Source organism: Corvus cornix, chromosome 6, assembly GCF_000738735.6.
Source record: "Corvus cornix cornix isolate S_Up_H32 chromosome 6, ASM73873v5, whole genome shotgun sequence".
Taxonomy (NCBI): Eukaryota; Metazoa; Chordata; class Aves; order Passeriformes; family Corvidae; genus Corvus; species Corvus cornix.
The window spans coordinates 6,522,354-6,544,327 of record NC_046336.1 but is presented as its reverse complement, the minus strand read 5'-3'; the positions used below and the strand labels follow the sequence as shown (position 1 = coordinate 6,544,327).

At 36.3% G+C, this 21,974-nt stretch overlaps 1 protein-coding gene across 1 annotated transcript in view; it reads right to left on the bottom strand.

The window, feature by feature from the left end:
* Positions 1-21,974, bottom strand: part of PDZD8 (PDZ domain containing 8) — a 53,373-nt gene that overhangs the window by 11,015 nt on the left and 20,384 nt on the right. The window contains exon 3 of the mRNA XM_010412920.2: positions 20,406-20,508. Within this exon, the coding sequence (XP_010411222.2) occupies positions 20,406-20,508 (103 nt within the window). The remainder of the gene's footprint in view (positions 1-20,405; positions 20,509-21,974) is intronic.

Sequence of the window (21,974 nt, the reverse complement as noted above, 5' to 3'; positions counted from 1 at the left end):
TTGCCAAAGGGGATCTTAAGTATTCTTGCAAGGCATGGTCTAATGTGTTTTGAGGAAAAAGAAGTGAAAATGTCTGTGAAAATGTCTGTAAAGTATTACATTCTTCCAGACAACCCTGCACACTGAGAGGAGAGGAAGGAATATTTCATGTCAAAAACCCCCAAAACATTAAAGTCCAAAACTGGGAAGCAGTTTCTTCTTTTCTGAAGACTCAGTTATTTTTATTATTGAAAAAAGGTTTTTGGCAAACATCTTTAAAACATGGACTTCGGTATTATTGCTTTTTTCAACCCTATTACTGAATGCAGTTATTATATATGACCTGCAGAGCAAAGTGACTGAGATTATCTACGGGGGAGAGGAGGCAGTGAAAGGAAATGGGTATCGCCACACTCACGATTTGCTCCTTAGGAACACTGGACACGAAAGAAAATCCATTTCTTTTAATGTTCTGGGAAGATTTCAATCTATGGTTTAGAAAAGGAGTAGATATTTTTCTTCTCCTTGTGACACAGCCCTGAAGCCCAAAAACAGAGTGCCAAGGTAGCACAAGTCTTTTTCAACCTCTTCTCCAGCCCTCCTGTCCATGGGGCACGACAATCCCTGACGTGTTCTGATGCAAACCTTGACTAAGGAATGCATGATGACAGGAACACTTTCATTTGCCAGGCATAGAGAAAACTCTCAAAAACAGAAAGAGAAGAAAGTTTTCTGAGCATCCAAGAGCTAGCCCTGTTCTTGGGCTGCTTAAATAGCTCAGTAGTCAATGAAGTATGCGCTGAGAATCAATTATAAACTGTGTTCACTGTCTTACACATGCACAGGTGTAACGATGCAGATGTATGGATGTGCCTCCATCTCCAGATTTAACCAGTGTATTTCACTTAGCAGGTTCAGAAATGTTGAAACACACTGACAGAAGGTTTAAATAAAATAAAAAGCTGTAGTAATATTTATAGAATGACTATACAGTATGACGAACAATGAGAAGGAAGGAAATAATCTCTGCAATCAAATTAAATCTACATAGGAAATTGACTTAAGATATTCACTCATTAGAAAAAGACTGACGGCAACGCAATGTAAAAGATAATACACTGGATACTTAAAACATCAGTGTACATCACAGCGAGAAGCAATATGCCATTCTAAGAAACCAACATATACTAGAAAACACATTTACAAACTTGGAAATTAATTTACTGATTTGTGAAATAATTTTGTCAAATTGCTAATAAAAGACTGCTTGAATAAAAATCTGACTTTAATTTTTTTTAGTTGAAGTTAAATCTAAAGTTGTTACTGTTCCAAAATTTGTATCAAGACTTCTATGACAGTAACACACTCTTTTTTGCTATGTGATCCATCCTCCATACCAAAGATATACACACTAATAGTATCATTCAAGTGGAAATTTTAATGTATGTTTCCACCATTCCCAGGTTTACACTCATTCAGTTAATTTGAACAATCATTTTGATTTGTCCCCATCATTTTTTTAGTAACTTAACAAAACATATTAGGCAAATATGTTGAATGAATATGTATTTTTTCTCGATATACAGAACAGTGGATGAAGGGGGTGTGTGTAATTTTTTTCCCCAAATAACTAAATTTATTAATACACTTAAACATTTAAATATATATATGTGTGAATAGAACTTTCAATAAGAAATCAAAAGGAAACTATCTGCTGCATATAAAAAAAACCCCTGTTGAACCGCAATCCCAATTATTGTTTTTGCACAATTCCTTTTACAGTCATAACTGAGCAACTGCCGAAAATATATTCTTGCATCCATTTTGCCTGAAAGAAGAAATTTGATGATATTATTAAAAATTTAACATGCAAAACCAAAGTAAGTTTGGAAAAGCTACTAACTGTAAAATGGACTTTCACCATAAGGAGATATCACCAATAAAAATAGAATTTCAACCACCTTTTCCTAATTTCTCTTTCTGTTCTATGCCCCTTATTTGAGAGTTAAACCATTCCTTACCTCTACCCAGTGTTCAATGTAGTGTTTGTAGTGGGTTTCTGGACCAGGCTGATCCTTCAAATTTTAGACAGTTTTAATTAATTGTTTTTTGCTTAACCTGGTGTTCTGCTTTCCTCCACTGCAGCTCTTACTCTGTGCTGAAAGCCCAAGAGTCAGGAGGGTTTTTCTGTACTCACAGCTGTCCTGAGCAGATGTTCACTTGCTTAATCCCCTAAAAAAAAGTCAGCTTTTCACACTGCTCACCTTTCTACCCAAAACTCTGAAAAACACATTCTGTCCTGAAAACAATTTTCATCAATAAAACAAAGGAATCAGCCAATACTCAAAATCATCTTGAGACTAATTATTCACACAATTTTTCTAGTACAAACGTTTGCAATATCAGAAAATAAGTTCTTCAGCTTGTTTCCTTTAATTCAACACTGCCCATTTTGCAATTTCTGCATTTTTGACATATATTTGCATTCCATACCCTATCAGCTGGAGCAGCTTTATAGGACTGGCTACACCTTGGTATCTTTTATGAGTGTCACTGAATGAATACTAAAGTTCCTTTATAAAGGAATTCTGTAAAATGACCCACTTCTAATACAATGGATTGACTCGTGTTCATCCACCATCACAAGGATCTCTGCAAGCTTTGTGTGACTGACATTGACTTCTTAAAGGGAGTTCTGAGAGCTGAGAGCAGAGGAATGACATGGTCATTTTGAAAGGCACAGTTTAAGTTAAAATCTCAGAAATTAAAACATTCAGAATAAAGTTAAGAAAGAAATACTGGAGTCCTAATAGCACTAGACCTTTAAAAGACCATTTTTAACTTGTAAAAACACCTCAGTTCCAGAAAAAGATTTATTTATTTTTTTTTAAATTGTGGTTACTGTTCTCCCAGTGCATCATCTCAGCAGATGATGCACATGACCTCCACACCACTTTCCCATTGCTTCTCCCCTTCACTAAGAGCTATAAAACCCAAAAGCAAGCAACCAACAACCCCCCAAACACACACATGAAACACCTTTGCCTTCAAAAGATTTCTTACATTTACTGGCATCTGGAAATGGCTGGTAGGCGATTGGCTCTTATGTTCTTCAGTGACCAAAACATTGAAACATATATGCTGACTTTAAGCATGTTGGTCTGTGTTCTGATGTCAAATTGGTCAGCACAAGATGAATTAGGCCGCTCTGAGTTTGATGTTGAGACAGCACTAAATCTTAGTACAGATAAGTTTGCACTGCTCAGTTATTTCAGGTATATTAATATTAAAGCGCAGTACTTCAGTTGCTTTGAGAGTGTCTAATATTTTTACTACTCTCTACCATTTTTAATCTTGTCCATTTAAAGTATCTTTAAGCATAACATAGGATTTTCTCCAAGCTATACTGGCAGCAGTTTTTAAGAGACAGAATTTCCCATTAATGAGTACATCACGTTTTGGCCGCCACAATTAATTAAAATGTAAAAGAAGGTAAAATTAATTAAAAATTAATTAACAAAATTACTTTCTCTTTAAAACCCAAACAGCATTATTGATGAAAAAGTCTGTACAGCAAATGTGACACAGAAAGACACATCAGGCTTGATGGACTCTCTACCTCTGCTTTCCTACAAAGGTCTGGAATAGCCACCAGCTGTTTTGTGGATTATTAGGAACAACAGCTTTTGATGACAATAAAACAGTGAAAAAAGGGAAGTTTTTCTGTTAGTCTTTGTAGCCTTGTGAACTGTGATCTGTGCACGGGGAGACAACGATCTCAGACGAACGTTGCATTTTTCCTGCTTGGTTTGTTTTATTTTTAGGAAGAGGTGTATTTATGGATAAAGGTCTTGATATTTTCTTACTAGTCATCTTAAATAGCAAGGCAGTGGGACTAATTTTCTGGTGTACATGATAGCTTGTAAAACCCAAAAAACACAAGTTACAAAATATTTTTGTAATTTCATTCTGAAATGAGTTACGTATTGGACCAAGATCGTATTTAAAATAGTAATTCATTAAGGCCACAATACTGCAAATGTTATGCACATGTCTAACTTCACCACCATGAGCTATTTGTCTGAAAATAAATGTGACAATTCATCGTAGCAAAATTAAACATCTGCATGTCTGCCTGATGAGCACTGAAAATATTTGACATCAGCAAAATCCAGAACAGGCTTGTTACAGAACAAACTGAGGAGCTGTATCTTATTTTGCCCAGTACTTCTGACACATTGCAGGTGCTCTTCAGCTAAGCCACTGCTTAAAAAATTGCACCTTCCAATTGCATGGTGAAGCAGGTTACACGACATGCAAAAAGCAAACTGTTTAGCAATTATCATGAATTGCTGGGGCATTCTTACAGCAATTACAGGACAAGAATGGAGGAGTTAAAGACAAACAAGGCAGCAGAAAACCTGCATTTAACTTTGAAGTGTCAAAAGCAAGTAAAATACAGGCCTTCAGTTTTAGGTGGAGCTCTTCTTTGCAGAGCAATTTAGCACAAACATCAACATAGCTCTTCTTTAAGTGCTCTTACTCACTGACATCCTTTTAGTCTTTATTAAACCCAACTCTGATGATTTCCTTTGGCCCTGAAGAAATGGAAAAGACTGATTTTTTTTTTCCTAATGTTATATCACCATATAAGTCTTTGATAGGAAAAAGGCTTCCTCCAATATTGCTTAAGCATTACTTGGTCATTACATAAATATTTAGTGCAAAACTCAGGTAGTCTAAAAAGAAATACTGAAATAAGGCTACTAAGTTCATTAATAATACCATATGTGACATCAAACCAATAAAAACTTTACTTTGTTATGAATCACTGGATTGCAAATCACAGATAAAGGAGATTAATGAAAACCTATGAGTTTAGGCACTGTGAATAAGTGCACATGAGAGGTCAACCCAGGGTTTTGTTCATCTCCAAGGTGGAAGCAAAAAACCTGAAAACATTCAAGTGTATGCATTAAAAGTAAACCCTCTAAAACAGTACTTACTTACATGTATCTCGGAAGCACCTAATCAACGGTGATAACACAGCTACTATTAATCTTCCTGGAATAAGCTCAACATATTGGACTATCAGGTAAGGTTCTTGATAATAGAAATAAGAGACATAATGAAGAGTTTTCTCCACACACAGAAACCGCTTGGCAATTTCGATTATCAGAACCAGCAGCATTAGCTATCTGAATACTGACATGGATATTACCATCAAAACTAAAAATACAAAAAGTTATTATCCACTGCAATTACAATAATGTGCATCACAGATGCTAGTCTCCATGGAAATCAGATATACAATGTAATTAATATGCACTAGAAAGTAGTCACTTTTAGATTTCAATAATGGGCGTAAAAGTAACATTTCAAAGGGCTTAGAAGTTACTTTCCTGACAGAAAAGCTACATTCTCACAAACAAACCATTATGACTGCAGATAATACAAATTACACTCTTATCAATAACACGGCCAAAGCAATAGGGACCTCACATACACCTAGAACCTACATAACCACACAATTTGAAATACCATAGAAGTTAAGAGAACAGTTTGTTATTTCTGCACTGCATAAACACACTATTTTCTTGGCAACTGGTACATGTCTCATCAACATTAATGGCTAGATGGCTATTAAAGCAAAGCACAAGCCTGAACAATATCCTGCGTGACCCAGTGAGTGTTCAGACTCCCACATTCCCACCGAACTAGCTAAACCCAAAGGAACTAAAGCAGATGTAGTAAAATGATTCGTGATCTTAACAGCTCTTCAGAGATTAAATAGAAGACCCATCTGTATCAAAATGAAGTTTCTGTTGCATACAGCCCCAGCCCCACCCTTTGCCCGGTAAAACCAGATCCACACTTTTCTTCTGAAATTCTGCGTTACCATGGCCAGAAAAAATGAGGATTTGTATTTAATGTATTCCAAATAATTCCTACACGAAGGCCAAGGTTTTGTATATAATAATCTTTCTGTACCTAGAAAGGCAGCCAAACTACACTGAGTTGTTTTCAATTAAATTCTGGACAAAACACTGCAGTATAAACACACAAATATATAACCAGTAAAGATTTCCACAGCCATACATCTATTTCTGGTTATTTTGTTGAACACATCACATGAAATCAATTTATTTACGGTTATAGGGCACAAGTCGCTGGCAGGCAGTGAAACAGCAGCTCAATGTCACATCTAATTAGCAGCACCAAGACAACAGCACACCTAGAAACCAGACTTTCATTCTGTTACTGACCATCACTTATAAAAATTGCCACAACTATTAAACTGAAAATATCTTTACATCAACATACTGACAATTCACTTTGCAAAAGAAATCAATACCCAGCTCTATCTCCTCTGCACTTGAAGAATAATCCAGATTATTTTTTTAAAACACAAAGATCAATTCCCAACAGCTACAAAGAATGATTTAGAAACAGAACATTAGCTGTAAATTGGAATCACATACCAGCCAGCTTTGCAACTGAGCTTCTAAAAACGCTTCATGAAAATCCAAACATCTGAACTTTTTACAGACGGGATCTTTGTGTGCAGTTTTCTCTCCACGCAATCAAAGTGACCATAACTTCCTAATAAAAAGTAGGATTTCCTTTCCCTATAGTCAGCTATCTGAATGACAAGAAATCAATTTCTGTAACTACATCTTCTCCAGAAAGCAATTTTAGATCTCAAACCACTAACACTAAAGCATGTAAAAGAGCTAAAAATAAATATTCTTCCAGAAACAGCTTATTAGGAGTACAACAAAAAAAATTACAAGAGGAACAGAACACTACCCATAGTGGAAGTAAAAGTTCATTCCTTTTGACCTTTTTTTTTTGTATCTTCTGGCTCAGGGAAGTAATATATACCATTTCCTCATCTCCCTTTGGTAAGGTAAGTGAAAGAATGAATAGGAAATTATGTCAAGCTTAAAAACTTCTTTTACTTCAGCACTCGCTATAACTTCATACACTCTGGTTTTATGCTCTATTAGTTTTAAATTAGCAACAGATTTTATTGATAGCTGGTGAAATATATATGAAAAATACCCATGAGATTTCGTAAAGCAACATCTTTCTACTTCCCTTTTCCCCTTCTTTCCTCTGTCACCAGAAACCCAGCTTGCTTGGGACTGTGACCAATTACCTCTCCCAAAGAATTCAGAACTCACTCATTTAATTGAAAAATCAAACAAAGGATTAGTCAATACTGTACAATGTTTGAGAAACAAATCTAACTTAAAAAAAAATCATACTGAAGAAGGTATGAATAATTCAGCTTACTTAATTTCAATGACCTTTATTAAAAAAAAAAAAGAAAATTGCATCTAAGAAGCTGATGAAAACTTGTAAAATAATTTGAATACTTGGTTCAGACCATGCTACTATACTTTTTTGATCATCACCGTAAAGGCATTGGTGAAACAGGCCAAAAAAGGCATCGTTCATAAATGGCACATTCAGTACTAAGTATTCAAAAGTCTGAGGTTTTTCTTTTAGAGTGATGCTCTTAAAAATACTTCATTTGAAAACCTACAAGCTTAAGACATTAGGACTCTATAGAAAACACAAATGTGCAGTGTGATGAATGACAAAATATCTCACAGTAAAAAAGAGAGTAAACCCAACGAAATTTTTAATAGCAAAGCTTCAGGATACAAAATTACAAATTTAATCATCAGCTTGCTCCCAATGTTATACAGCCACTTTCCTCCCACTAGAGTTCAATATTTTTTATAACCTCTGCAACACACTAAAAAAACCTACCAGAAAAATTACATTCAGTCAGAGTTTAGAGGAAAAAAAATAAAGGGGTAAAACGACTGTATATATAGAGATGGGAAGGGAAAGGAGACTGGAGATGGAACTAAAAAAAAAAAAAAAAGTCAGACCTGGACTGGAAAACTGCAGTTTGTAAACCCATGGCTGCACTACGATGGCAAAAGACTTGTAATTTTCCCATTCCCATGACCTCTGATTAATAAAATGTAATTAATTTACATCAACTACCAAGAAACCAATGGATTAAACTCAGCTTTTCAATTATTTGTTTGCAATGTTACATTTGGTAGAGACCTCCATGCATATATTACACTATATTAAGAAAAGAATTGCCTTTTTTGCATGAAAAAGAAAAAAAGAAAGACAATTTTGGAGCTAAAAAACCAAAACTATCAATGCTTACTTTAGGAGTCTGCTAGTCTGCAATGCTCAAAGAAAATCATAATGAATAAACATGTGTGTTCACCATGCACAGCGTGCCCTTCTTCATGAACTCCTGAAGTCCACAAAACCAGACAATGACTAACGTACTTTCATACCATTTGATCAAGAGCATTACAAAGTAATTAAACCTCAGGTAAGTCTACACTATTAAGGCAGACAAACATCAAAATTAACTGTAATCTAGATACTTTCAGCAGAATCATCATTATTTTTTGCCATTTTCATACAAGGACACGTTTCTGAGTTGAAACAGTATTTTGCGTAGAAAGCAGTCCCAGGTTAAAAATGGCATGCAAGGATCATGATCTGAATATAATGCTAACATCAATTAGTAAGTTGCTAATAATTATTGAGAGAGCTATGGTTTTATTACACAGAGAGTAAAGTACCACGCCCTTTACAGGCCCTTCTCCCACCAGATTTCATAACCCAACATCCTTCTATTTCCATTTCCCCCTTCTCTCCTCCTTCAGCAGAAATCCAACTTGCTTGGGACTGTGGCCAATTACCTTCTCCAAAGATTTCACAACTCACTCATTTAATTGAAAATTGAACAAAGAATCAGTCAACACTATACAATGCCTGTGAAATAAATACAACTTAAAAAACCCCATACAAATAGCAAAGCTCTGAGGACACAGGGCCAAGGAGAGTAACAAGGACTAGAGCCAAGCTAGGCCACCTTCTTGGCTAAAGTCTCTGCCTGGGTAAACACATCTTTCCCAATAGAAGTTGAAAGTCTATTTTACAAATAACTGTGTTTTCATTAAAAAAAATAAAAGGCATTATACAGGTATACAGACACTCAGAGGAATAAAAAAAGGAGACATAGCTAAATTAATACACAGACGAGACTCTTCCACTGAGCAATGAGACACTTCGAAATGGATATCAAAATTATGCCTCCAGATTTCAGTGACACTCACTCAGTTGACACAACTACCTCAATGTAGTGTGGCTAAATATGATTTTCTGAAATTTTTAAATAAAAAATTGCACTCCTGACAATAACCAATTAAAAATAAATCTTTACACTAGATAAGACCCCTAGCCAACAGTCACATTACACAATATTCAAGATAAATGGCAGCAATACTTGAAAAATGGAACTAAAGGTATGTTGGGGAAGAGGTGAAGTGATAGAAACTCAATAAAAGCTCGTCTGCATCTATAGTGCACCACCCACGCACATTTTGCATATCAGCCACTCTCTCTCTTACAGAAGGCATTGCTTTGAAGTATTTCTGACCAACTGATAGTTACTGGCTGCCTGCTCATTCAGCATTCTCAACTGCTATTCTTTCCTTAATAAATGCTATGCAGAAATGCATGATACCTATAGATACATAAAAAGATGTCTGGACACTTCAAGTTCATGATCTACTTGCGAAGTTTTGGCTTTTCTGTAATGACAAATTAACCACTGCTCTCCTATTCTGGGTTTATGCTGATGCCTCAAGAGAAATTCCACCTACAAAAAAATTCAATCCATTCTATTGACAGCAGAAATTTATACTCCTGAACTTTGCATTTGTCAATACATAACACCTGAATCTTACCTAGTAATCTGTAGAACTGCTAGACACCAGTCATCAGGAAAGCACATAGCAAGAAAAAAAGAATCTAGCTTTCCAAAGGAAGAAGAATTTCTTTCAGAAGCTGGTTGGTAAAGTTACTCCCCAATAAAATGAAAAAATAAAAAATAAGAGTGCCAAGTTGCGATGTCAAAGAGTTATTTCTGATATAGACAGAAGAGAAGAAAGAGAAAGGAACTTGCTTGCACCTTTCCTGTTCTACCACTGCCTTGCTGAAAAGGAGGGCCAGGATAAAATCTCTTAAGACCCAAACAGCATCCTTCCCTACACTGTTCTTCCTGCTGCCACAGCAGCATTCCTTGAGTCTCTTCTGTCATAGATTTAAAATACATACCTCAGCATTTGAGGAGTTATATACCAGGTTGAGGATTTGGCAAAATCAAAAAAGAGCCTTTTGCTCCGCTAAATTATTCCTGAACATGCAGAAAAGTGTGTATTGTGTCCAGGACACATTTCCAGCGCCTTTATGGGTTACTACTCCCATCTGTTAAAAGAAATAAAACAAATCTCTGTGGAAGTAAATTTTTTCTTCCTAGCAAGAATCAGGTTCTTAATTTTCTGATAAATCTCATTTATTTTCATTACAATTATTAGATATGAGGGAATGTTGCTTTAATGACCTGTCATAAAATCTGTTCCTCCTAGCAGCTATTTTTAAAGCTCGGCAATTAATTACAACTCTTGGTTACCTCAGTCATATGCAACCAAGACTTTTGGTTCCTCATATACTTCTACACAGCAGTTGGCAAGAATCTGAATGCCTCTGCTCCCAACTGCAGCCAAAAGTTTGCTCCTAGTTATTACAAACATTTTCAGAATATTTGCTATTTCAGATTCTCTTCCAAAGCTAAAGCTTTAGGAACTCTAGTGGAAATACAAACATTTATCAAGCTAGGCAAAAAACTTGTTTAAAAAAATGAATTCTTTTCTCAAATATTGTTTTACAAGGAATAAAAATCCATCATAGATGTTTTCATGTCTTGGCTATACACCCATTGTAGCCAAAGTGAAGAAGTTTAATATTACTTTCTCTCTCCAACAGGTCTGTACCTCAGGTGTCATCTTGATGCAATTTAATTAAGAGTTTTTAGGCTAAAACTGCCTCTAGGCTGGACTGCCTGCTACACAAAGAAAGTTTATTCCATCTGAAGCCAAGCCTACAGATACATTCTTAGGCTAGTCTGAAGACTAAATTAGTCTTTTTGTGAATTATTTTTCTTTAACTAGTCACAATCAGTTCAGATAGCTCTGCTGCCCTCCTGTCCCTGTGTAACAGTATAGTCTGTCATGGACTATTTCGCAAAAGTGGAAATACAATTAGAAGAAAAAAGACTTTTTTATCAACAAGCACTGCCTGACTGTGCTCAGGAAGAAGGTCTGAGCCAGCTTAGCCCTGACCTTGCTGGAGCTGGGACCAGATTACTTCCCTTCTGTTCTAAATTACTGACTCTAGTCTAGTAACCAAACAGATACCTTGTCCAGATACCACTTTAATCTTGTTTTGGATTATATATATATATATTTATAAAGAAATGCTTGGATTATATATCTATATTTATACAGAAATGCTTGAAATCAAGCCAATTTTTCTGCTGAAGCCAGCTGCTCAATGTTTGTGATAGTACAACCACATATTTCCTGGGAGTTTCTCAAACCTGTAGATAACATACATTAATCAGGCACTTTAAAGATTCCATACTATCCTATGCTCCCTTCACATGTAGCTCACATAGTTATATAAAGTGATTGTTTTTAGTTTACAAGCTGCTGTGCAGACTATTCCTGATATATTCCCACAGATGTGTGATTTAACTGCTGTGGAACCTAGAAACAGATTTCTGCAATTGCTCTCTAAATATCAACTTTGTTATTTCTTGACTCTGTTATAGATCACTGGAGCTATAAGTGCTGATGAACTTCAGGTAAGTCAATTCCAATTTCTCAAGGATCATTTATTGTATTTGCAAGTACCTACATTTTTTAACACATGCTCAACTTGTTATGCATCAGACTTCCATCTATATTTAACTGAAGTAGAAAAACTGATGTTTCTCATTTTATCTATATATACATTTACTAAGTGCATGAAGTTACTTTTACACAAGAAGTGCATATGCATATTTATAATATATATGCTTCTAGATGGCTTCTATAATTAAAAGAACTCCAACAAACAAAACACACAAAAATACTTCTGCATATCTGCCTCAGGTTTCTAAGGACTTAGGTTTTTTTCTTTCCTTCAGCCTGGGAAAATCTATAGCTTCGATTAACATCAAATGGATCTGAGGGTGCACAGACATGATATTTGTTCCATCTAAAAATGGAAAGGGATGACCTAAGTATAGATCTGAATATACTGACTTTTGGTTAAAGTGTCTGTGAAGACATTCATAGTTCATAAATTCTATTTATCTCACCCAAACTCTGACAGAGGCAGCCTGTTACCAGATTGCATTAAGGGAAATGCTCCATTTTCTGATGATGATTTACTCCTGATCACTTCTGATCTGCAGGTGGCCTTTGCAGAGCATCACTCTGCTCCCTCTAACCTTAATACACCAGGTGACCTTTTAGTCATTTCATTTGTGTGACGGGAATCGGCAGTTCCAGGTTTGATCCCCAAGGCTTTTCCAGGGCAATTGCTGCGCTGCCCACTCACATTATTCTCTTAGTGCTCTCTGCCATCGTCACAGAGCTCTGGGAGAACATGCACTGCACTTGCCTCATAACATTTCTGCTTATACTTTTTTTTAAATTATGGAAACTATTTTTAAGATACTTGGTCATCATTAAGAATCACTTATCTTGCACTGATAATTATCTTAATATTCACTTTTGCCTACGAAGTGAGATTTCACTCCTGCTACTCTACAGACATAGAACAGCCACAGTAACTGGTATGCAGTAACCAGCGGAAATTGTAACAACGTAAATACACCAAGCATTGTTCTTAATCACTCTGTGCAGCCTCCACGTGTTGAGCTCCACCAGAACTAGAAAAGATTTGTAACACTGAGACAAGCACCTAATTTCTGGTTTAGCTTGTGATTGAAGAGGGAGAAAGAAAGAAAAGATAAATAGTTGATTTAAGATAATGTTCAGTTAAATAATTACATTCTAGGAAGGCAAGATGTGACATGTAACAACACTGCATTACCTTGAGTCCAAGAATCTGAACTGCTTAAATCATTTGACTTCATAAAAATAGTTACAATACATTAGTGTACTCAGAATAAGGAATTCCTCCCACAAAATTAAAGGCTTTGCTGTCACTCAGTACATTTTATGCTTGTACTTTGACACTTCAACCACAAAACTTAAAATGACTAGACATCAACTATTTGTGGTGTAAGAAAATTCATTTCTATCCCATTGAAGGGCATCAGATACCTATGTTAAAGACTGGTAAGTTTATTAGTGAAATAATTCATATTAATAATTATTTTATAGTTATTAATTAAGCATATTTTTTAAAATCGCCATTCCAAATTTCTTCCTGGTATCAAACCTGATGATGCTCTTGTTTAAGCTAATGTAATTGTTAACTTAGCCAGTGTAAACATAAAAATAGGAATCAGAACCAAGCAGCTGAGATTTCTTGTACAGTCATCTCAGTAGTTACTAATGCCCTCCAAAGTCTATCAACAGGTGAGATGTTTATACTTGGAAGCAAGGACAGTATCAGATTCCTGAAGGGCAGAAGTTAAACATCAGCTGTTCTGTGACAACTACAAGCACTTGCCTATCCTTTGACAATCTGCAGAAACTCCAGTGTAATTTTCTCCTCCTTAGCTGCAAGATGAACTTCCAGATGATGAACTGCTTGTGGCAGAAACACTCAGACAAGTTCCCACTGAGCAACTCGCAGTCAGAAAAGAACAACTCTGCAACTCTGTCATGTGTCAAACCTGCACACATCTCACACAGATTTTGGAAGATGACTGGTTTTAGGACAGCCTATGAGCACCAAGTGCCAGTACCTTGCTATTTCTTAACAAGTATTTTTACTCACAGCCACAGGCCTCTTTTCCACAATTTTTTACCCACTCCCAGGCTTTCTCTCTGGAAAGCATTTCTGGTCAGTAATTACACATTCAAGCACAGACTCCCTTTCTTCATTATTTTGGGAGACATAACTGTTCACCAACAGAAGGAAAGCATGCCCAACTTGATGAGGTCCTGATTTGGTAGGGAAACATTGCAACATCATTACAACATCCATACAGATGAGTAAATTAGCTTCAATCCAGTTACTACCTCCTTAGTAAGAGCAGATCCCAGTCTCTCAATCTGAAAAGAAAAAGCCTGTGTTAAGCAGAGGTTAGCTATTACAAGGTTATCAGAGAAAATGTATTTTAAAAGTAAACTGGATGGCTGAAGAAGAAAACAAACTACAAACCAATAAGAATAGAACCAGCTTATTTCTCCAAAGGTGGCTGTAGATATCTGTGTTTAAGTTAGTCCCTCCCCTTCCACTCCAGCCATGTGAGGCAGCCTCCAAATGAAGCTGCCAGCTTATCTGGCCATGCAACTTTGCAATAGGATGTAACAAAATAATTTAAAAAGTCATTCCAGAAATACTGAATTACCCAGAAACCACTCTGTGTGCCCTGGTCAATAAAACACTGTTATCTCTCTTACAATAAGCCATACTGTTTATACAAACTAAGTTAGCTGTCGGGCATCAGCCATCTATTTATTTAGCAAGATCAGCTATCACTGTAAATCAATTTCTCTGCAAATGAGAAAGACAGCTGCTGTAAAACCTACTTAAAACTCTTTACTGCATTCAGTATTTGGACAGGTTGCAGAACAGGTGACAAGACTAGGAAAAAAAGAGTCACCAGTACCACATCTAGTGACACTCTGAAACAGTGTTTACTTTTACAAGCATTTCTAAGGAAAAGGTATAATTTACTGTTTTCTTATTAGTTATATATATTTAAACATGAAACTGTACATTAAAAAGTATGACAAGAAAAGCTTACAACTGCCACTTGAACTGGGTACTACCAGGATGATACATAAAATAGTCACCTGAAAGGTAACTCATAGAACCTGTACTACAGGTTGGCTATTACATGCATAAAACCACAGCAGAAATGAGTATTCTTTTCATATCAGCTCTGTAAAAAGTACTAAAGAAACAAAACTAATCCTGAGCAAGCCTGAAGTTTCATGTAACTTTTGTCCTGGAACAGTCATACAGGGAAGTCTTACTATGGGGTATTCACCCAACACAACCAATTAAAAGGCTGGAGCCTCTTTCACAACTTTGTGAAGAGTCAGGAGGTCACTGCCATGTTTTCAGGGAGTTCAACACCCTGCAAAATATCAGCTTGGAAGACCCCAGCTGGATAGACAGTATCACCAATGGCATCTGCAAAACCACTTGGCTACAAAATCTAATGGAGATTTCAACTGGAATTAAGTGGCTTCAAATCAAACTTATTTCACTATACAAGACAAGTATCTGGTTGCAGAACTCTTCCTAAACCCAAGTACCATGAATTAGCCTTGTTGGCAGCTCTCAAAGTTGGGGGTCTGGAAGTTCAAGAACACAGAGAGCACTAAGCACTATTCAGCCCAGCTTCTTCTCACTCAATTAATGGATTTCATCCATGAATCTTTTCATCTACTATTTTAAATTTGAGACTCAGCAAGTCAGATTGGTTGCAAGCAGTCAGTTTCTGCAGTACTCCAGGGAAAGATCACAATGTCAAATTTGGACATAGGGAGAAAAAGGTGCAGGGAAGGGAAGCTCCAGATTTGGATGCACATGATAGATATATCTAGTACTGCCTGCTGCCAAATGCTGCAGTGTGGCAAGTTCCACTTACTGCCTGCCCAGCGAGGGTCTTCATGCCCAGGGGTGCAGCACAGAACAGCTTCTGATGAGCAGGTAAGAAGTACCAGGTCAGACCGTGACTAGAATGATGACATTGAGTTCTAAAGAACTATCTCAATATACACTGAAATAAACCCCTCTGTCAGTGGGGTTTTGGTGTGGGTTTTTAATGTTCATATTCAACAATCCCTAAGCAATAAAGAACTACAGTGCATTTTCACAGGAGGTTGTTTATTAAATCACAGTAAAGCTTTTTGAAGCCCCAAGTCAAAAAGCTTAAATGTTTAGGATGAGACTGAAAAAATCCTGATGGCCTTCAAGTTTATTTGAAAGACAGATTACAGAATATTATGTAAGGCACAAATCTCAGAACTATTCCCCATTGTATTTACAAATATTACCAAGTTTTACAAGATCATGAATTTTCATAAAAAGTGACATTTTCAAAAAGCCTTTCTTGCTTTAATCCTCCTCCTTTCTTTTGATAGGATTAAATGCTGAAATGGCAGGCTGTAAAATAAGCACACTGAAATGCCAACTGTGAGGCATTTAACTCCATGTATTTACAAATTAACATTTCACAGTTGCTTTAAATTTTGACATTATAGTTTAGTAACTTCAGGCAACTCATTTCAGAAGGGCTGGATTTGATTTACATTATTTTTCATTTTAGATTCATATGTTATGGTACTGGAATACCATTAAGTTTCCCTTAATCCCTGATAAAGGAAATTTAGTTTTATGAAAAGCTGAGAAATATTGCTCTTCTTTTTGATAAACAGGTACCAACCAGCCTGGAGATCATAGCCTATATATCTCTAGGTATACATATGAACAAATTCAAAGTGCAAGATTGAAAGATGGTGTTAAAGGTCATCTCCTTGAGTTACTCCAGTGCCAACCACAATGTTCAGAATGAACTGGAGAAAACATCAAGCAGTATTCATAAAAAAGCACTGGGATGTTTATTTTAATTCTTTAATTCTTTCTATTATTAGTTTACTTCAGAAGATATCTGTGTGCTCCTGAGACAACTGCTGCAAGAGTGAATCCTATGGGCTACCAGATGTGGCATTTTAGATGGAAATTTTTACTTTGCAGAATATGAAATGCAGTTTCAGCATCGCTAAAGTTAATATTTACAGAAGGGATTTCCACAAAAATTGTAATGAAAAACCCAACCAACAACAAAAAAGCCTCAACACTTACTGCCTGTAGAAATAGGAAACTGTGGAGAAATACAAACCCATGGCTATTCTTACAGTACCACCTCAGACAACGAGTTGACGCCAGAGTTTAAAAGTGTTCCTTCTTTTTTTTGGGTTATCTAACTTGATTATTTCATGATCAATAATGGTTCTCTTGTGCTCCTGAATTTCTATAAAAAATACTAAGAGAAAACTTGGAACAGATACATTTTTGGTGTGCAGTTGAGAACCTCCCCTCACTACTTTAGATTCTTACAACCAATAAAAAGTACAAACCAATTACAGTTTATATATGTTTTCTGGGTATAAGAGTATCAGACGATACCAATCTCTTTGCAATAGTTTCTGCAATTTCTAGAAAACTACTTAATCTTTATCATAAAAATCAGGATGTAGATAAAAACCATGACTACAAAGATGAGCAGAGCAGTTCGTAAGAAACAAGATTCTCACTTCAGTACAACAATACTTTTGAGCCACTCTTCTCTACAGAGGTGGATCCAGAGAAAAGCACCAGCATCCACAGAGCAGTCAAGACACAGCAGTCAATGCACAGGGTGCTTACACAGGTACCTCAGGTCTCTACTACTCATACCTCGAGTTCATCTCTATGTCCATTCTTCTGCCAGTTCTAAAGAAGGCAGACTATATTCTCCCCTCTTATGCACAGAGAAACTTTGATTTCTGCTGAAAAATCATGCTGTTCTTTCACAACACTATACAGGAAGTGCTGGCACAGGTAAAGTCACAGCAAGAGTCTCATCAAGGGTAAGTGGGCCCAGGGGTCACTCTGAACAGATGTGTTCCAAGGGAAAATAGAACAATTCTTTTTGTTTGTAGAAATAGATCTGGTATTGCTGACTGGCAGTTCAATGGACATAACCATCCACATTTATGATACAGCCTCCACTTCATATCTACAAGCATGTATCTCACTATTGAGACATATCTAATTATTTAAGCATGGAACACCTGCGTAGTAATCCAGTGCTGCTAATGCTAATTACTGCATCCTAGCCATACATAATTTTTACATAGCAATGCACTGATTAACGTTAATTCCACCAGCATGTACTACTAATTAAGATATTTAAGAATGTTTCACACGGGAATGTGCCAAATCACTCTCTGAAGTCTTATTGGTGTTTCAGACCTGAGAAACATAAGTCTGAGACACCTTTGTATTGTAATAGACACTTCAATAATGCTCCAGAAATATTCAGTAACACAGCAGCTTTTTTCAAAATCAATTGTGACATCTACTAATGTTCCATAAATTCTGGGATCAGATTAAAGTCTTGCCAAAATTCATTACAAAGTATTAAATCTGTCTAATCTTTTATCACCACTACCAGCACAATAAAAAGAATGAAAATGTCAGGAAGTATAGAAAGTTATGAGAATTTTCCTCAGGAACATTGTAGAACATAGTCTGAATCAGAGGATGTATTGTCATGCCTTTGTGAAGCTTGTATAAATTAGATCCTTTTAAACCACAATATATCTTTCAACTTTTCACTTCAAGTTTGTCTGCCATTTCTTCTTCACAGTTTCTGAAGTTGTTACTCATTCTAACTTCATCTCGAGTAAATATTGCACATGTGAGCATTAAAATAAGGATTTAATATTAGAAAGATAAAGTATTTGCTGCCTCATGGTTAATATTGCATTAGGACTAATAATCAGAAGGATAGAAGTAAACTTTTTGTTTGGACAAATATCACATATTTTCCATTATAACTTGCTATTTAACTACTCACACAGTTAATATTTCTTAAAAAAACAAAGTTCCAGTGCTAAATATGTCAGCAACACTTCCTACTTTGTTGAGGATCTTTGGCAATACTCTTACCACTCGGTGAGATGTCCTAACACTTCGTAACTTAGCTTGAAAAGGTAACCTGATTTCCTAAGGAAAAGAGATTTCCATGATTACACTACAGCTGTTGAATATAAATCAAGAAGCAACAAGTAGTTCTGCAAACTGCTAATTTTAATTTTCTGTATTGTACCATATCAAGACCTTCAAAAGCACGATCTTTAAACCAGGCCACCATTCCAGTGGCTCAAGTTCATGGTGGTTGAGCACAGTGAATTCTCCAGTGCCAGCTGAGCTCGAGATGCAGCAACTCAAACCAAGGAGACTCTGCTCTCTGGCAGTGTTTGAACACGCTTAATGAAGGACTGCACAGAAAACCCTCCTGTACACTGCAGGCCAGATTTCCAAATACTTGAAGACATTTTTAAAAACTGCCATTTCATTTAAAAACCTGCCATTTCATTTTAGATGATGACACAGAAGATGAGTTTTTGAGAGTCTCTCCCTGAGTACTTTTCCACAGTTTTAAAAAGCAGCCATCCCTCACTCATTTACTCTTACTGCCATCTGCTGTCACAAACACATTGGTGCCACAGTGTCTACAGAGTGTTTTTCCTTTCCTCTTGTGTTGTTAGAGTGTAAAAGAATGTGTGCTACTCAACACCTAAAAATAATCACAGCCTTATCCGTGCAGAGGAGTGTACTGGTAAATCAATGCACTGCCACCTTCATTGCCAGAGCACCAACCCTGCAGATCCATGCATGTTTTCATACACAGATGTTACTCAGCCATATGCCCTTTTTGGCAAAACATAATATACAGTAAGCTGGAAACAAGTATCACAGCATTTGTTAGAAGGATTTTAGAACCAATGCAAAGTGGAATTTAATGGTGGAAAACTGAATGAGACGTTGAAATTCTGGATTCTTGCTACTCCAGTGGAAAATGATGCTGGTCTCCAAACACAACTCCAGTCAGATATAACAAAGGCACATGCTTAAGCTAGTTGCACTCAGCAGAGGGTAAAATGCAGGACAGGGATTTCTGTTCCAGTGATTTCTTTACATGAAACCAACTGTTAACCTGAAGTCTTTTTAAAGCTTCAGGGGTTTTTCTTCAACAAGCATGCTACTTACTGCTCAGCACAAGCCCAATTCAATTTGATTACTAACACAATATCCCTCTAATGTAAAACTGAAAGGCTCTTTCATACATCACACCTCTTCTCTGAAGATACAAAAAGAAGGTCATTCTCACCCTCACACACACAAAAAGGCAGGCAGTCTATAGGCTGTATGCTGCTAAACTCATGTTATCAAGTGTAATAATTAGTAAAACACTACCTTACAATACTGGCCAGGCAAAAACAGGTGAATCTTACTCACTGCTTTCTAAACACTGCCCCACCCAAATGTAACAGGATTATAAAATGCCTATTTTCCACTATTTGTTTTAATGCAGCTAGACAGCTGACAGTATATTCAAACCAGGTACAGTTTCAAGCACAGTTGTGATAACTGAATGTGATGTTGTCCATACATGGTAATTTGACAGTGGATTAAAAATTAACTGGTCTGCTACGTTTAGGGTTTGTTTTTTTTCCTGTTATATCACCCATTTGATTACCTAAAGACACACTTTCTAGATGATGTACCAGGAGCACAAGACAAACTGCAATATGCAATGATGACACCCTTTTTTTTTTTTTTACCGTTTTAATAGAACTTCTTGATTTCTCTTCCCAAACATTACTGCTCAGCTCCATTGTGCAATGAACATTTGTTTCTCTTTCATAGGATCCAAAGATCAGTAACCTGAAAGAGAAAAGCCAATAGTAAGAACTGTAATACCATTACATATACCCCAGATACCACATTAAACTCCCCATCCTTCATTTATACACTATTAGTACCAATGTGTACACATAGAAGTCCAGATGCAACAGATTGCACAGGCACAGCCCTACAGCAAAGGAAAGCCACTGCCACCCTCTAGTGGAAGAACTCCAAAAATGTAAAATACAACAGAATTTTTAGCTAAGGGGTTTTTTTGAGTTGACTTTTTTCCTACTTTGTTTTCCTTTTTTTTTGTTGTTGTTGTTGTTTTGGTTTGGTTTTGGGTTTGTTTGTTTGGGTTTTCTGTTTTTAAACAAAGTGTTCAATCGGCATTTTTTCCATAAAGGACTTGTGTTTTATTTTAAGAAGACCAACAACAGCCACCAGAGTCGTCCACTTTAGTCCTAAACATCACAATGCAAAGCTCTCTTTGGGTTTAAGAGAGTTCTTACGTAGATTAAAGTCACCGTTTACTACTGCTTATATTTGTATTTCACTAAACTGGGATCCTCTTATCTGTGATTTTTGTAACATTTATAACAAATGAAAGAGTGGTTCTTCATGCATGATACCCTATTCCAGAAGGCTACAGAGCTTTTCAGACTGATATCAGTACTAGAAAAGGAAAAAAACCCAGACTATAAACTTTAGGCTATAGAACAACAATCAAGTTGTTCACAGCTTATCTCACAGTAGCTGGAAGCAGATAAATATTTTGGAATAAAAACTTCAAACAAACCTTAGCCATTCAAAAAAGCTGTTAGATTATAATTCCCCCTCAACCTTCTATATACATTTGACAAGAACAGTTTCTAAGTTTTCATCCAAAGTATCTTATTTGTGACTGTGATGTGTTACACAGCTCTTCAGATGATACAGACAAAAGCTGTCAGAAAAACATGTCCATTTTCTCTGTTTATCTTGACATTGTTAAATAATATTTCTAGGTTAAATATTTATAATCAAAAAAACACCTCTTCTTTCAGATGTGGAGATTTGTAGTAAACATACTTTGAAAATTAAGTAAAGCTATTGAAGACAACTTTCACCAATAATTAGAACTGGTAAAATTAAGCCGACCCAGAAAAACACCTTCGTGACTGTGACAGCTCTCAAGCTTGCTTTTGACCACTTAGACACACCCCTGGGGAATTTTTCAGGGGTACTTATGGTCCCTCCAAAATATCAGCACAGAAGCTATTTAGCTATACTAGATAGAAAAACAAGCACATGAGATAGGTCAAAACAGGAATACAACAATTTTTAGCTAGAACTGTAACATGAAAGTCACAAGGAAAACAAAGAGCCATATTGAGATTTCACCTTACAGCAGGTCAACAGCACCTGTTAACCTGGTGAAAGGTGAAGAAATACATCACAAGACAGCCCAACTACATATTAAAATTTTGAAGAGCTCTTCATGCTGGACTTTGGAGTTCAGTTTG